General features: G+C 38.4%; 1 protein-coding gene across 1 annotated transcript in view; it reads left to right on the top strand.

Annotated features, from left to right (window-relative positions):
- The first annotated feature begins 270 nt into the window (after positions 1–270).
- Positions 271–14,381, top strand: part of LOC117297925 (metalloprotease TIKI1-like) — a 45,436-nt gene continuing 31,325 nt past the window's right edge. Inside the window, exons 1-2 of the mRNA XM_033781110.1 lie at positions 271–899; positions 1,491–2,045. Of these exons, the coding sequence (XP_033637001.1) occupies positions 741–899; positions 1,491–2,045 (714 nt within the window). The 5' untranslated portion in view covers positions 271–740. The remainder of the gene's footprint in view (positions 900–1,490; positions 2,046–14,381) is intronic.

The raw sequence follows: 14,381 nt of genomic DNA, 5'->3' as shown, positions 1-14,381 counted from the left end.
AACAAAGTTACTTCCATTGTTTAATCATCTTCTGACAATCATCATCATTTGAAGAAAAAAAAAGATTATAGACGCAAAATGTGCAGCCGCAAAATATTGCAACCGCTGAGTTTCCATCTAGTTTTAGCGCCACCCAGCCAGTGCGGCTGGCTAGTCGTGTCTGGCATACATGCCTGACAAAATCACATACACGCGCACCCCACGGCTTCAAGATAGCTGCTGCACTAGTGCACCAATCAGCGTAGCAAGCCTGTGGCTGTAGTGTAGCATAGTAGAGATGCAGAGAGGTACCCTTCAAAAACGCCTGAATGCACAGGCCGGCAGAACACGGTGGACTCTCAAAGAACACGGACGGCTAACGTTAGTAAGTGACGTCCATGCGTGAACTGAAACGATGTGACAAGTCTCATGTAAAAAAGGGATGCTCGTCTTCAATACTTACTAAGGAATACATGGCCACAGCAAGGATTTCCTGAAGAAACACTCAAAACACAGACTGCAAGTTTCTCCTGTGTGTTCACCAACAGCTCCGTAGTCCGTGCCTCTTGACAAGGAAGTTTCCACCGGGACGATCGCGCCCTGTGCCCCCGCTAACAAACTCCAGAGATCCCCCTGCGGTAAACATAACTTGGGCTGACAGGTGCATGCGTTATGTACAAAGCTCTTACAACACACGGGCGGATCTACACCTTGGCACCGCTTGTATCCAGCCTGTCAACGAGTATTGATGGTCCTCACAAATGCCGGGAGTAAATCATAGGAAAATGCCTTGCTTTGGACACCTTGTTGTAGTCCTGATACCTGCCGTGTCTCTACTTCTACTTCCCTGGCCGATTTCAGCCTCTGTGGAGAGACTACGGGAAAAGTTACTTTGTGAAAATTCCAGTAATACAACTGGTGTGAGTATTTCTTAGCATCTTCTTTCATAGATCATGACAACAAAAATAGAACTATAAACATTATATTCCAAAGAATTTCCCCAAACCTTGTTTTGTTTTCGCACAGCTTTTATCCCCGTTGTCTGTTTCATTCACACAGGCAGAAAATGTTTTCTTAGTAAATCAGCTGGAAATCCCATGCACGCTCAAAAGAAATTTGCGGAAATGAATGTTTATCTTATTGTTGCGAAACAAACAAACAAACAAACACTCCACAAATAATATTTGATCAACCAAAGTGTGATGTCGACCGATACCGGAAGTTTTTCTGTTCTTTTCCCCCGGGGAGAAAAAAAGATTCACGAAAAGCAAAGCGTCAGAACGCGAACATTTGTAAGAAGTAACACTTAAAAAGTTTCATCACCACTCGTGTACAGAATACAGAATGAATAACAGTGTTGAACATCCATCCATGTGCGATCCTTTCTGACAAAGTTGAGTGGTATACCCCCAGGGCTGTATGCATTTCTACAAGGGCACTAAATAGTAAATGCGTATTCCATGAGTTGAACTGCCATTTTGGTGTGGTTTTATTTGTGTTTTTTTCTACAGGGCGTTAATTCATTTCTGTGGCGAGTGAAGAGAGATACCCCAGCATATTTCTTCGGTACAATACACGTTCCTTACACCCGTGTTTGGGACTATATCCCGGACAACATCAAGCAAGCCTTCGGTGAAAGTGAAAATATCTTTTTCGAATTGGATCTAACGGATACCTATACCATCTCCACCCTGACGAACTGCCAGCTCCTGCCCCATGGGGAGAACCTTAGCGATGTGTTGCCCAGGAGTTTATTCGAGAGGTTGCGGGACCACCTCGAGTACGTGAAGGTGATGATGCCGTCGTGGATGACGGCTGACCAGCGGGGGAGAGGGCTATACGCGGACTATCTCTTCAATGCGATCGCGGGGAACTGGGAGAGGAAACGACCCATATGGGTGATGCTGATGGTGAACGCTCTCACGGAGACAGATATCAAATCTAGAGGTATCCCTGTCTTGGACTTATTCCTTGCTCAAGAAGCCATGAGAATGAATAAAAGAACAGGCGCTGTGGAGCGAGTTGAGGAGCAGTGCATGCCGCTCAATGGACTAAACTTCACACAAGTAAGTCAACTTTCCAATACCGCCAAAATAAAATTCTCTCCCACCTAAAAAATATCGTCTAATTTCTAAAGAGTCACTCTCCAATACCCTCAAAACAAAAACACTCCCACAAGTTAAAAATATCTCACAGTTCCTAAAGAACCTCTTCCAGAGCCCAAAATAATTTGTTTTCCACCTAAAATATCTCCTTATTCCTAAAGAGTCGCTCTTCTTGTTTTCGTTTACAAGCCAAGGCAGCGAAACCCCATGCCCAACAAGATCGCCACGCGCGTCACAGCAAAACCCCCATTTCAAAAGAGCTGAAGAAATTTCGAGGACTTGATGCTGCCCCGGCTTGAATAGAAATACGAGAACAAAAGAGAAGGAAAATCTCGAGCCAGTAGCCCGTGTAATGTTTTCAATGAAGTTGACACCACTCCGCTAATTTCATTGGCATTAGCGCGTCTTTACAACTCGATTACGAGCAAGGATAAAAGAGGAGGGCTAGGGAGGGCTTTATGGCACGAAGGGTGGGATAGCTCACCTCACGACCGTGGGCTGGAGTTATCACCACAAACAAGAACACGATCCTAACCGTGCTTACTCATGAATTTTCTCTGAAATATCTCTTGATAAAAACCACGTCCGTTTGAAACCCCACACTCATTTTCCTTCTTTCTTGGTGGCTCTGTTTAGCGATTTTGCTACCGCACTTTGCGATCAAGAATTATTGATCTCCATAACAAAGACTCATTACACCTTTTACAGTGCTTATTGTCAGGCTGGGGCAGCCACAAAGCCGTTTTACCTCAGCGGCCACAAATGCCATTAGCAGGGGAGTTAAATTGTCGAAGACGTTTTGTAAGGAATTCTCACAACTTCATTATTGGTCGAAGTGTACTATCGAACTTTTGATGGGGAGGGTGAACCATCACATCAATAAAGTTGAAATGCAGGTCAGTTCAGAACAATGTCAAAAACTCTTTCCCACTGCAAATATTTTTACAAGATATTTTCATGGTAAATATGCCACGTGTGTCTGACCATTTTTAGGGTATTTGAATGTAAGGCCAATCTTTCTGCTTGTTCTCACCAAAGTCAGAAACACTCTTGCTTTGCCAATTCCAATAGCTGTATTCAATGTTCTTCATCTCTTTTGGAACTTCTTGCTTGGTGGAATGCCTTGAGCTCCCCAAAGTTATTGTCATCTGTGATACTTTTTTCTTGAAGCCCCTTGACAAGAGTGACTTGTAGCCTTATTTTTGATGAATTTGCTCACAAAAAAACTTTTTCAACCTTGCTTATAAACTATAACAAAACATCATCATCATTATAAGTGCATCAATTTTTATTATTTTTTTATCATTGAATAATGATGGTTTAAAGTAGGGTTTAACGGGTGCCTGCAGTGCACATCATTTCTAGAAATTATGCAAATATTATGTGTTAATTTGCATCAGTGATAAAATCATTGCGTTTAAACTCTCTCAAGTATAGGATACTAGCTACTAGGCAGTCCCAGTGGTCTAACGCTAGTGATAAGACTTGCTACTCTAGAAGGGTTTTGGGTTCAAATCCCACCAAAGTTATGTTTGTGGTTTTTTTTCTCATGGCTTTGGGGGTAATGATGTATGTGTAAAAGTACAAAAAATATGTTAAGAAATGTAGACATTTTGTTCATTGAAATTATTTCTTGAATTTATGCAATTATTTTTTAAACGGACATTTCAAACTACTCTGTATTCTTGGCGGTAGCTGTGTAAGTGAAGAATGTTATGTCGACGCGCTCAAGCAAAAATTCCCTACTTACCGTGAAATACGATTGATGTAAAATACGATTGACGGAAGCGTTGCATTCCCAGCTTCTGTAAGCGCCGATTTCTTGCTGATGAGAAACACCAGAGCTTAGGCCTGTGCTCTTACCCGCTCGGCCTAGACACGCCAGTTTGGTTTTATGTTTATCCTTCAGACGAAAAGAGAAACAAAATGGCTGCCGGTACCATCTGGTACTGTGTTTCATCATTCATCAATGATTCAGAGACCATTTTCCTGTCCATCACTCTCTCCATTATGGCTTCTCAACCCAAACTGGATTATGTCTTTATAAAATGGTGGATTAATGGTCTGGATTATAGCGCCCACCTCCCTGGCTCCTCCCTGGCCAGTCTTTATCAACTCATTTGGTGTCTGGCACCATCCCTGCCTCATTAACACTGTCCCCCAGCCATTGTTTATTGTTGTGGCTCACCAGCTGATTAAAGGGGATTAGGGGAACCCATGATTAGAGCGAAAGGGATTTGGGGAAGGCTCCCTTGATTACTGACTATCATGTTTGTATGTGAGTGTACTGTCTCTTCAGTCCTTGGTCTGGTGTGGTTGTCATGGAAACAAATGTGTGAGCTGATTCTTGTATTTATTCAACTGCTGCATAATAATGGATGTTTGAAGCTCTTGACACCATAAGCTACATACAATGGAAACGCGATGAAGGGTGCCACCTTGCATTGGTTAACTCACTAATGGTTGTTAACCATTTGTTTAGATCCATGAAACCAAACAACACAAAAATGTTTCAACACTTGGATGGACATTTTGAGTCTGGTCTTGTTAAAAACACATGTTTGAGTAAACGTTTTAGACCTGCAGGACCAAAGCTTTGTGTGGTTTTGGAAATTTATTCTTTGAGTAGAATATAATTTATCATTGTATAAATCCCCTTGACATATTGTGTTTTTGGGAGTGTAAATTCACGACAGTCACAGAGCACCGTTCGCTATTTTGTTGAACGAAATTTGTATCTCCAAATGGGGGACTGAAGGTTCCACTGGTTGCATCAGAGGCAAATTGATGTTGTTGTTATCCCTCCTCACTCATTTACAACACAGTGTAATACTAACATGTTTTAGTGAACGAATAACTCCTACAAATTCTAAGGAGTATGTTCCAAATGTGTTGAAATTGAGACCAGCAAAAAAAGACTACCAAATACCAGCCTCGACACCTCCAACACCAAATAACACATATCCACCACAAAAATTAGAACATGTTGCAGTGCAAATTTCTGAATTAACGGTGGGAATTTTTACCCAATGAAACCCAACACCCTTGCTCCTAATAACTCGAATCTAGGTCCGAGAGACCCACTGTTCCAACTAACCCTTAACCGCTCCTTTTCAGCCTAGTGCCCTCTACTCAAAAAGGGTCAATTGGTTCGGGCCCAACTTTGTTGTTTGTCCAAACCCCGAGTTCTAAAGATCCTTTTTGTAAAGCAAGAGAGAAAAAAAGGTTATCAGGTTAGGTAGGGTCTAGTTTTATTGGGGCAAGAAAGCAAATCTGATGAGTTTGGAAGTATAACAACTTTGTGGTCTTTCTGTCGTCAGTCTTAGAATCCATTTCAGCGGGTGAAAGTTGAACTCTAGATCTGCGATTGCTCTGGATTTAAAGGGATTTTTTGACTCTGTGGTATTTTTCATTTGTATGTAGCAAAGATTCTATTCTTTGTTTTTATCAAAGTAATTTATTTTAGACAAATCTCCTTTATTTGGTGAAAGAAACGTACACATCAATAGGGTCTGACCACAAGCATTCATTTTCACTGGCTGCAGTTGTTGGAGGAAAAACAAAAACAATTTCAATGTCAATCGATCTGTTGCCAGCAGTAATTACTCAAAATATATAAAGCAAAAATAACTACTTGGTAACATGATAGTATAAAACATTGTGATAAACGAGTCACTCCGGGTCTGAACATGGAGTTATAAAAAGGAAGGAGCATGCTCTGAAGTAACATAGTTTTTGAGAAAGAGGCAATTTCTCACTAAAATATTTGAGTCTGAGAAAAACTTCAGGCCTGAAGCCCTTTTCAGGCATCTGAAAGCACACAAATGAGTGCATCAAGGGTGCTTTTTCTTTCTTTATTTCCTTGTAAGTTTGTTGACTTATTGAGCCCAAATTTTCACAGACTTGTTATTGTCTGTATATGCTGGGTACTTTGTGAGAATTGCCTTAAACGTTTTGTTCGCATTTCTATACACTATTGGTCATTACTCAAAATTATTATTAGCAAAAAAACATTGCTTGGTAACGAATATTGGAGAGCTGTTAATAGTATAAAACATTGTGAGAAACAGCTCCATGTGAAGTAACAAAGTTTTTGAGCAAGAAGTTATTTTTTTACTAAAACAATTTTATTTGAATTTGATTTCGAGGCCTCAGAATTAGGTTTTGAGGTCTCGAAATCAAGCATCTGAAAGCACACAATTATTAGTGCAACAAGGGAATTTTTTCTTCTGTTATTCCCTCACAACTTCGACCACCAAATGAGCTCAAATTTTCACAGGTTTGTTATTTTATGCATATGTTGAGATACACCAAGTGAGACTACTGGTCTTTGAAAATTACCAATAGTGTCCACTGTCTTTAAGCTTTTAAACCAGTTCTCATCAGCTGACAGCTACTTCTATATCTACATCAAAAGAGCACCAAATTAATTCTATGTTGAATTATGGTGACACAGGTACCCACAGACACTTTACTAGTACTTGTTCTTACTGTACACTCATAAATTAAGTTCATGGGAGGCCATCAACCTTGTTGGCTTAAGGTTGTGCCCTTTTTTCTTGGTTTGTTTGTCTAAGCATGGCAACAATTTACCCTCCACGAAAACCAAATTGTTGGAGGCCCCATCCAGATGTTTGGTGTCCACTGTCCAATTCTTGGTAGTTTGTAGGCTTGTGTGGTACAGAGTCTGTCTTGAGTGACAGCTCAGAAGCTTTTGTCAATTCCATAAAACCATCTTTCATTGCAATAAAGTAATTTGTGTATGGGTTATTATTATTAGGTTATTTCTGATTTAGCGGCTGTGACCACCTTGTTAACAAGCACTGAAGCGTAGGGTCACCCTTAGCAACACCCTTTAGCAAATGCTGCAGTCATATCTGCCAATTTAGGACATATATGACCAGAATCCAATTTCATAGAGCTGCTTAATAAGCCAAAAATGTTCTGCTAAGCGAAAACAAGCAGGATACCACCAGTCACAGATTGTGTATGTGACCTTCCTCAATGATGTGACCATGACGTAGTATTTTGAGTAGTTAGCTTATTGTAGCATGGAGGAAGAAGTCTTCCTCCATGATTGTAGTAAGCATAATTTTGTTGTACTTAGCTTAGTTACTTTTTGTGCTTAAAGGATTTGGGTACCTTTTTCAAAATGTCCACAGATTTGAATTTAAACTAACAGGGTTTGAATATAATGATAGTGGAAAGCTTCCCTTCAAATATTACTTACTGAGGTGCTGTACTTTTTGAGAAATTAGTTAAAAAAGTCACAAAATAATTTTCGTCTCAGAAAGACGTAAATTATTTTACCATGTAAAATCCCATTAACCAGTTATGATATTATACCATAACCATAGCATACGTAGTTAATACGTTTTTACATGCTAAAATGGAGACGAAAATTATTTGTTTTACTCATTTCTCAAAAACTGCAGCGCCTCAGTAAGTAAAATTTCAAGGGAAGCTTTCTACTGTCATAATCTTCAAATTGTGTAAGTTTAATATAAATCTGTGGACATCGTGTTTTGTGTTAGGAAAAAATACATAGACCCTTAAAAAATTGAGTGTTATATAGTTCCCAATATCCAGGAGTAATAGATGGTAGCCTAATATATGCTAATATTCAAGTTTTCGTTTCCATCAAAGATTTTTTTTTTAATATTATGAGAAACTGTCCTTTCAGTTCCCTTAAAATATAACAATCTTTCTAATGTTCTGATGAACAAATTTGAAAATCTCCCTGATTCTGGACTGTTCTCTATTGTTTTGAATGTAGGCCTATCCGGCTATATATCTTAGTGTTGTACAAAATCTTCCTGATTTCCAGTTGCAAATGTTGGCAGTTCACAATTTTTACCATTGACTTTCCTTCGGGTTTGTGTAACTGTGCCAGAGTAAATCTCACTAGGGATTCCGTTGTTTCTCGGGTCACAAGTGTGGATATGTGATCTGCTGATTCCCTGTACCCCTCTTGGGGAATTGAAGTACTGTGTGAGATCAGAAGGGCTACTGGTGTATGTAAGCAAGTCAAACTGCTTGAGGAATATTGGTGGGTTTTTTTTAAAGTGGGCTCCAAAGCCAAATTCAGCAATCTGCTCATTTTGCAAACCAGTTCAATACAACATTTTATGAGACATACGCCTTTTGGCGATAGTTATTTCTTTAACTTTTATGCTCTCCTGGGCACACCACTGTTGTTTTACTTTGTTTTCTTAAGTATTTTTAATGTATGTACATGTGCTTGTAAATGTGATTGCCCGAATAAATACTACTACTAACATTTCTTTCATGTTGACATCCGTTGACAGTATAATACCATTTTTAAACGGTAGTTTGTAGTAGAAATCAAAATAACATGGTTACAGTAGTTGTATTTGAAAAGCACTAATTCTTCCTCCATGCTTGAATATAAAAACTAAAAAAACTACAGTGTCAGCATTTAGGAAAGAAGGTGAAGCATGTAGCCTTTGTATCTTTCCCTATAAAAACTGGACAACACTTCAATCCAACAACAGACAAGGACAGGACAATAAATAATAATTAAATTAGAGTCCTTAGGAAAATGGGGGTGGGCGGTTGCAAGTATCCAGCCTCTAGTCAGGTTATAACAGTGTATTATGCCCTTGCTTCTTTTTGTTAAACTGTCGCACCAATCAAAATAAGCTTTATGAACATGCACAAAACCTCTAAATATAGACCTACTGCTTTTATATTGTTCAATAAAATCAGACCTTCTTATTTAAGGATAGGAATTAATTTACTCTCCCCCCCAAGAAAAATATCTAAGAAGGATGCACAAAATTACAAAGTATTCCTTCAGCCCAGGTAGCATTTAATAAGCAGGATAGTTCTTTTCAGAAATGAGAAGTCTCCCAAATTCCCCAAAAACCTTCTCTTAGAGAGAAGTCTCCCGGAGTTCAGAAAATCTACTCAGCGGTAGTAGAATATAAAAGCAAGACGGGTTCTGAAAAGAACATAATCTACCAAGCAAGTAGATAAACATAAGGTGTTATCGAAAACCAAATACACATGTATGCAATGCCTCAAATCCCATTTATCCCTTAATTGTTACCTTGACCAAAACTGTTCGAATGTCAAACTTTTTGTTATGCCCCCAAAGAATTGAGAAATAATTTTTATCACACAAATAAGTGATAGAATACTTAAGTAGAATTACATCCCCTATCAGACTCCCAGCCACAGCCAAGGGGTCGAACCACTTGACCCCCATGACCTCGGTTGACCTCTTCCAGGTGGGCAAGATTTGTGGGAAGTTGTACTCACACAACTCTTAAATTCAGTTAGCAGGGTGTTGCCATGTCACCCATTTATCCTTCAATGAGTGCAGCCATTGACACAAAATGTTATATAGAGCTTGTAGGGAGGGTTCTTGAATTGGTGGGCCCTGAGGCAGTGGTATTTAATCTAGTAAATTTATTACATTGGAAGCAATTGGGGCTAGTCTGGTTTATTCTGCTGTTTGGAATCTTGACAGAATGGGGAGACAGGGTCTGTGCATGGTAAGGTAGGGGTGCCTGGTTGTTAAAAACAGTGGACACTATTGGTAATTGTCAAAGACCAGTCTTCTCACTTGGTGTATCTTATCATATACATAAAATAACAAACCTGTGAAAATTTGAGCTCAATCGGTCGTCGGAGTTGCGAGATAATAATGAAAGAAAAAAAAACCCTGTTACACGAAGTTGTGTGCTTTCAGATGCTTGATTTCGAGACTTCAAATTCTAAACTTGAGGTCCCGAAATCAAATTCGTGGAAAATTAATTCTTTCTCGAAAACTGCGTCACTTCAGAGGGAGCCGTTTCTCACAATGTCTTATACTATCAACCTCTCCCCAATACTCGTTTCCAAGTGAGGTTTTATGCTGATAATTATTTTGAGTAATTACCAATAGTGTCCACTGCCTTGAAGTCTGTGATGGTTCAGGGTGAAATCTAGACTCTGCTCTGAGTGGGTTTAGAAGCTCTATGGTGGAACAGAGGGCTGACTGAGTACTGTGTGGGTGCCTATATTTTATTGCAGTATGGATCATTTTTGTCTGTCATTCAAGAATAGATGGATGATGTTGAATTGTCATATGCAGGGTTGAATGTGTACTGTGTAGATACGGACTAACAAAGTTTGTCCATCATAACAATTAAACCAAAGTGGATGTTATTGAATGGTCATAGAGTAGGAGGGTTGACTGTGTACTGTGTATTGTGGTAGGCTAACATAGCTTATAAATCCATTAACAAATTCCATCATGCAAAACCGTAGCTGATTTCCCATAGAGAAAAGTCCGTTCTCTACTTACGATACTGAATGATCAGCAAAAAGTAAGGAAGCTTTTATAAGTCTTGTTTTGTTTAATTCTTATTCACTCTTGTACTATTCCACTAGACAAGAATATTCCTATTCAGCTCACATCTTCATTTTTATACCCGCTGGAAAAACAAAATACCCCACCATTCACAGATCTATTTTGATATTTGTTCTCAAAGGCTATTTAAAAATGAGCTTCCTCTTTTGAGAATTTTTCCCCCAATGTCTTGGTTATTCTTTTATCCTAGAATGAATGCTGGAGCATGCTTTCCTCGCAATCTCTCGCTTATTAGCCTGGCCTGAACAATTCACCCTGTATCTCTATTGCTGATTGTAACATCAAATTAGATGGGGGAATACAGAGACTAAAACGCTGCAAGCTTGCATAAAACTCATTTCCTACATGGTGATATTGTTCAGTGTTTTCCAAGGAAGTACAGCATTGGTAATTATGGAAAAAAAATTGCTTGATTAGTTTAATCTGACAAATGCATAGTCATAAAATGTGAACCACTACCAATCCTTCAGAATTGTTTTTCTTCAATTTACTGACATAGACGAGAAATTAGTATTTAAAGAGCCCCCACAAATAGCTTTTGTTTTTTATTCCCATAGCAGAAATCGAAAAAACGTGGAGTACACACTTTTATAACAGTTCACAATCACCTATCTTGTTTTCTTGTTTTACTCAAGTAGCAAACTGGGTTTGGGAGGGGACAAAATAGTTGGACGCAATTACCCTTTCTTTTTACTCTATTATGGCGACAACATAGTTTGACCCTGGTCATCAGCAATTTGCTAAGCAGTATTTTTTGCTCAAAGCAGCTTTATGAAATTGGCCCCAGACCTCTTTCTTTGTGTGATCTCCCTCGTCGAAAAATGAAAACCCACCACCATTGACATCTCGGAAGGTTACTGTACCCCCCCCCCTCCCCCACCCTCTTGATCCGGTGACTTCCAATCATCTTGATGAAGCTAATTTACGAGAAATTCTAATCCTCCTCGACTCCAACAAAGTCTCTCGTACCATGTCGAACGTTGATTGCTGAATTTAAGGGAAGAAAAGCGAAGATGCCCTGACAACTTTGAAGGCCGATTAGCGAGGCTCGACAATTGTTTGGCAATAAAATAAATCCAACTCTAATCCCTGTATTTTCCCAGCAAGAAGAAAATCAGGAGAAAAAGCTCCGGGATTAAAAAAGAAGCCAGAATGAACCCAATTTACTATAATCTGACCCTGTTTTAATTGTACTTTTTTGTCAATTAGAACACGAAGGACATGCCAGCTTAAAATGCCAATCGCTTGATTGTAAGAATTGGGGAGCTGAGATTGGAAAATGTGGTGATGATTTTTTTTTTGATTTTTTTTTTTATAATCAGTCTTTACTCTGTGGTTCTATTCTTATTTGACCTCTTGTTACTCTTTGCATGTGAGGTCAGATAATTCTACTCGGCATTTTGGGTTAAAAGTTTTAAAAAGTATTTTATGGTATTAACTTTTTGATGTGCCTGAAAATGCATACAAAGGGATAATCCGTCCATTGTAAACTAAAATGTCTAATTACTCAAAATAGTTGTATTGAATTAAGCTGCAATTGAATTGTATGCATTCCTCAAGGTATATATTTAATTATTTCTTATCAAAAACACTCATGTTTTAAAGACACTGGACACTATTGGTAATTGTTAAAGACAAGTGTTTTCACTTGGTGTATCTCAACATATGCATAAATTAACAAACCTGTTAAAATTTGAGCTCGATTGGTCATCGGAGTCGTGAGATAACTATGAAAGAAAAAACACCCTTGTCACACGAGGTTGTGTGCTTTCAGATGCTTGATTTCGAGACCTCAAATTCTAAACTTGAGGTCTCGAAATCGAATTCGTGGACAATTACGTCTTTCTCGAAAACTATGTCACTTCAGAGGGAGTCAGTCCTCACAATGTTTTATACTACCAACCTCTCCCCATTACTCGTTACCAAGTGAGGTTTTATGCTGATAATTATTTTGAGTAATTACCAATAGTGTCCACTGCCTTTAATGACTATAAGCCATTCTGCTCGTCAGCCCTATTCACACTACCAAGCCAATTCTCAGACAATAAAACCCTAGTAGAAATAAACCCCACCGTCACCCAATGTTCAATTTTCACTTGATGCAATTTTCACCCTTCCTGGAGGAAAATGCATAATGCCTCAATCCACCAAATACTGCAAATCTGTCGGTTTGAAGGACTCGGGATGGTTAGGGGGATAGTCTGCTTTTTTTATGAGCTGTAATTTTCATAATTGCATCCAAGCATCTTTATTCCTCCCATGGTTCTGTTACATGCATTGTGAATTTACAACAACAACAACTAAAAACAGAGAGTAGGAAATTGTATAGACAGTATGAGTAAAAATTGCTTTGACAACAAACGTCTCTCCCGAAGGACACAATTTCTTGATGAGAAGCAGGGAATAATGAAACCAATAATAACCCTGGATAGTAATAATTGTAGAATCTCGACAAAACATGACATTACAGTTCGCTTCGTCGATGTGCTGTGATGTACGCAGCATCTTGACCTTTCTATATCCTCGGAATCTAGGTTTTATTTCTGATATCATTGCGTGTCTGTGGGCAGACTTTGATAATTTTCAGGCGTTGTTATTTTCAGGGTTTTGTTTAAGACAGAAATGTCAGAATCTTTGAAATGGTTGACATGCAATAGATGTGTGGAGACTTTGATAGAGTGGTTGTCTGTTTGTATAATCCAGTTTGCTTTGTATTTTCAGTACCAAATGTCAAAATAAATTATTTTTGATAATTACTGTCAGACAAAAACCCATTTATGGATTTAAAATCAACCTTGCTTGTCTGTTTGTGGAACAGTGGAACTGAAATTCAGCCAATTTGCTAGAATAATGGAAGTACAACTCTCCGGCAACATAGGCATACACTATTTGCCTTTTCACTCATTTTTGTTGACTGCTTTCTAAAAGGTTCCTAAGTACACATTGCTGTGGGTGTGCACAATATTGAAAAGGAATGAACAAAATTTTATATTTGCAGATTGACTCAAAACTATGTAATAAAGAAACTTTTTACTCATTTCTAAAAAACTTCAGCATTTCAAGCAAAAATATTTCAAGGTACAATTTCCACCAAGTTTTTAAATCTAAGTTTGTGCAAATATCAAGTAGACATTTTATGGAAGATTTAAATTTCCAGTCTTTACTTGTGTTGGGCAAAAAAAATAATACAATCTTGTCGAGTTTAGCATATCTATGGCTGAGTTCAAGTCATTATGTGATTCTTTGTTGAGTGGTACTGTAAGAATTGGCTTAATTTGCCCTCAGGACAAAAACATACAGATTATGATTGCTTTCTATAATCATGTATAGACTTCACTAATTTGGCTTGTCTGGATGGAGAGAGGAGAATTTGGCTTTTTAGACAAAATGTCTGATTGCTGTTTTGGCAGACATCCTAAAGTTCTATTCACACGACAGCAATTTAACTGGGGTCCCTTGCTTAATTAAGCATATGTTGTAAAATGCAGAGATTTTGCAAGAGAACTTGGACAGTAGAAAACAAGTGTTGTCCTTTTACACGAGACACTTACAACCATGCTACAATTTAACAGGGACCCTTTCTCACGTGAAAGGGGCTTTATATGTTGCTAATTTGGTCTTTTTGTATGGGTTTTCCATGTAATAATTTTCTGAGGCTTTCCTCGCACATCTAAAACTAAAAATTCTTTCCATGTCTTCTCTCTATGGGGTTCTTGGCTACATGTAGTACAGTGATTTACTTTTCTTATTTGTTTTGAGATGTTTTTTTTTCTTCTTCTTTAGAAAAATATAATTTGTCCGCAATGTACATACTTGTATTGTGACCTTCACACAATTTGTTTGTTAATTGTTTCTGCATTGAGAATGCATCAAATTTGGTTTATAGGAAAGAAATCATGTGAATACCTTCGTATTTG

The sequence above is a fragment of the Asterias rubens genome, chromosome 12 (genome assembly GCF_902459465.1).
Source record: "Asterias rubens chromosome 12, eAstRub1.3, whole genome shotgun sequence".
In the NCBI taxonomy this organism is placed as follows: Eukaryota; Metazoa; Echinodermata; class Asteroidea; order Forcipulatida; family Asteriidae; genus Asterias; species Asterias rubens.
The sequence above is the reverse complement of the archived record's forward strand: the minus strand, read 5'-3'. Positions and strand labels throughout refer to the sequence as shown.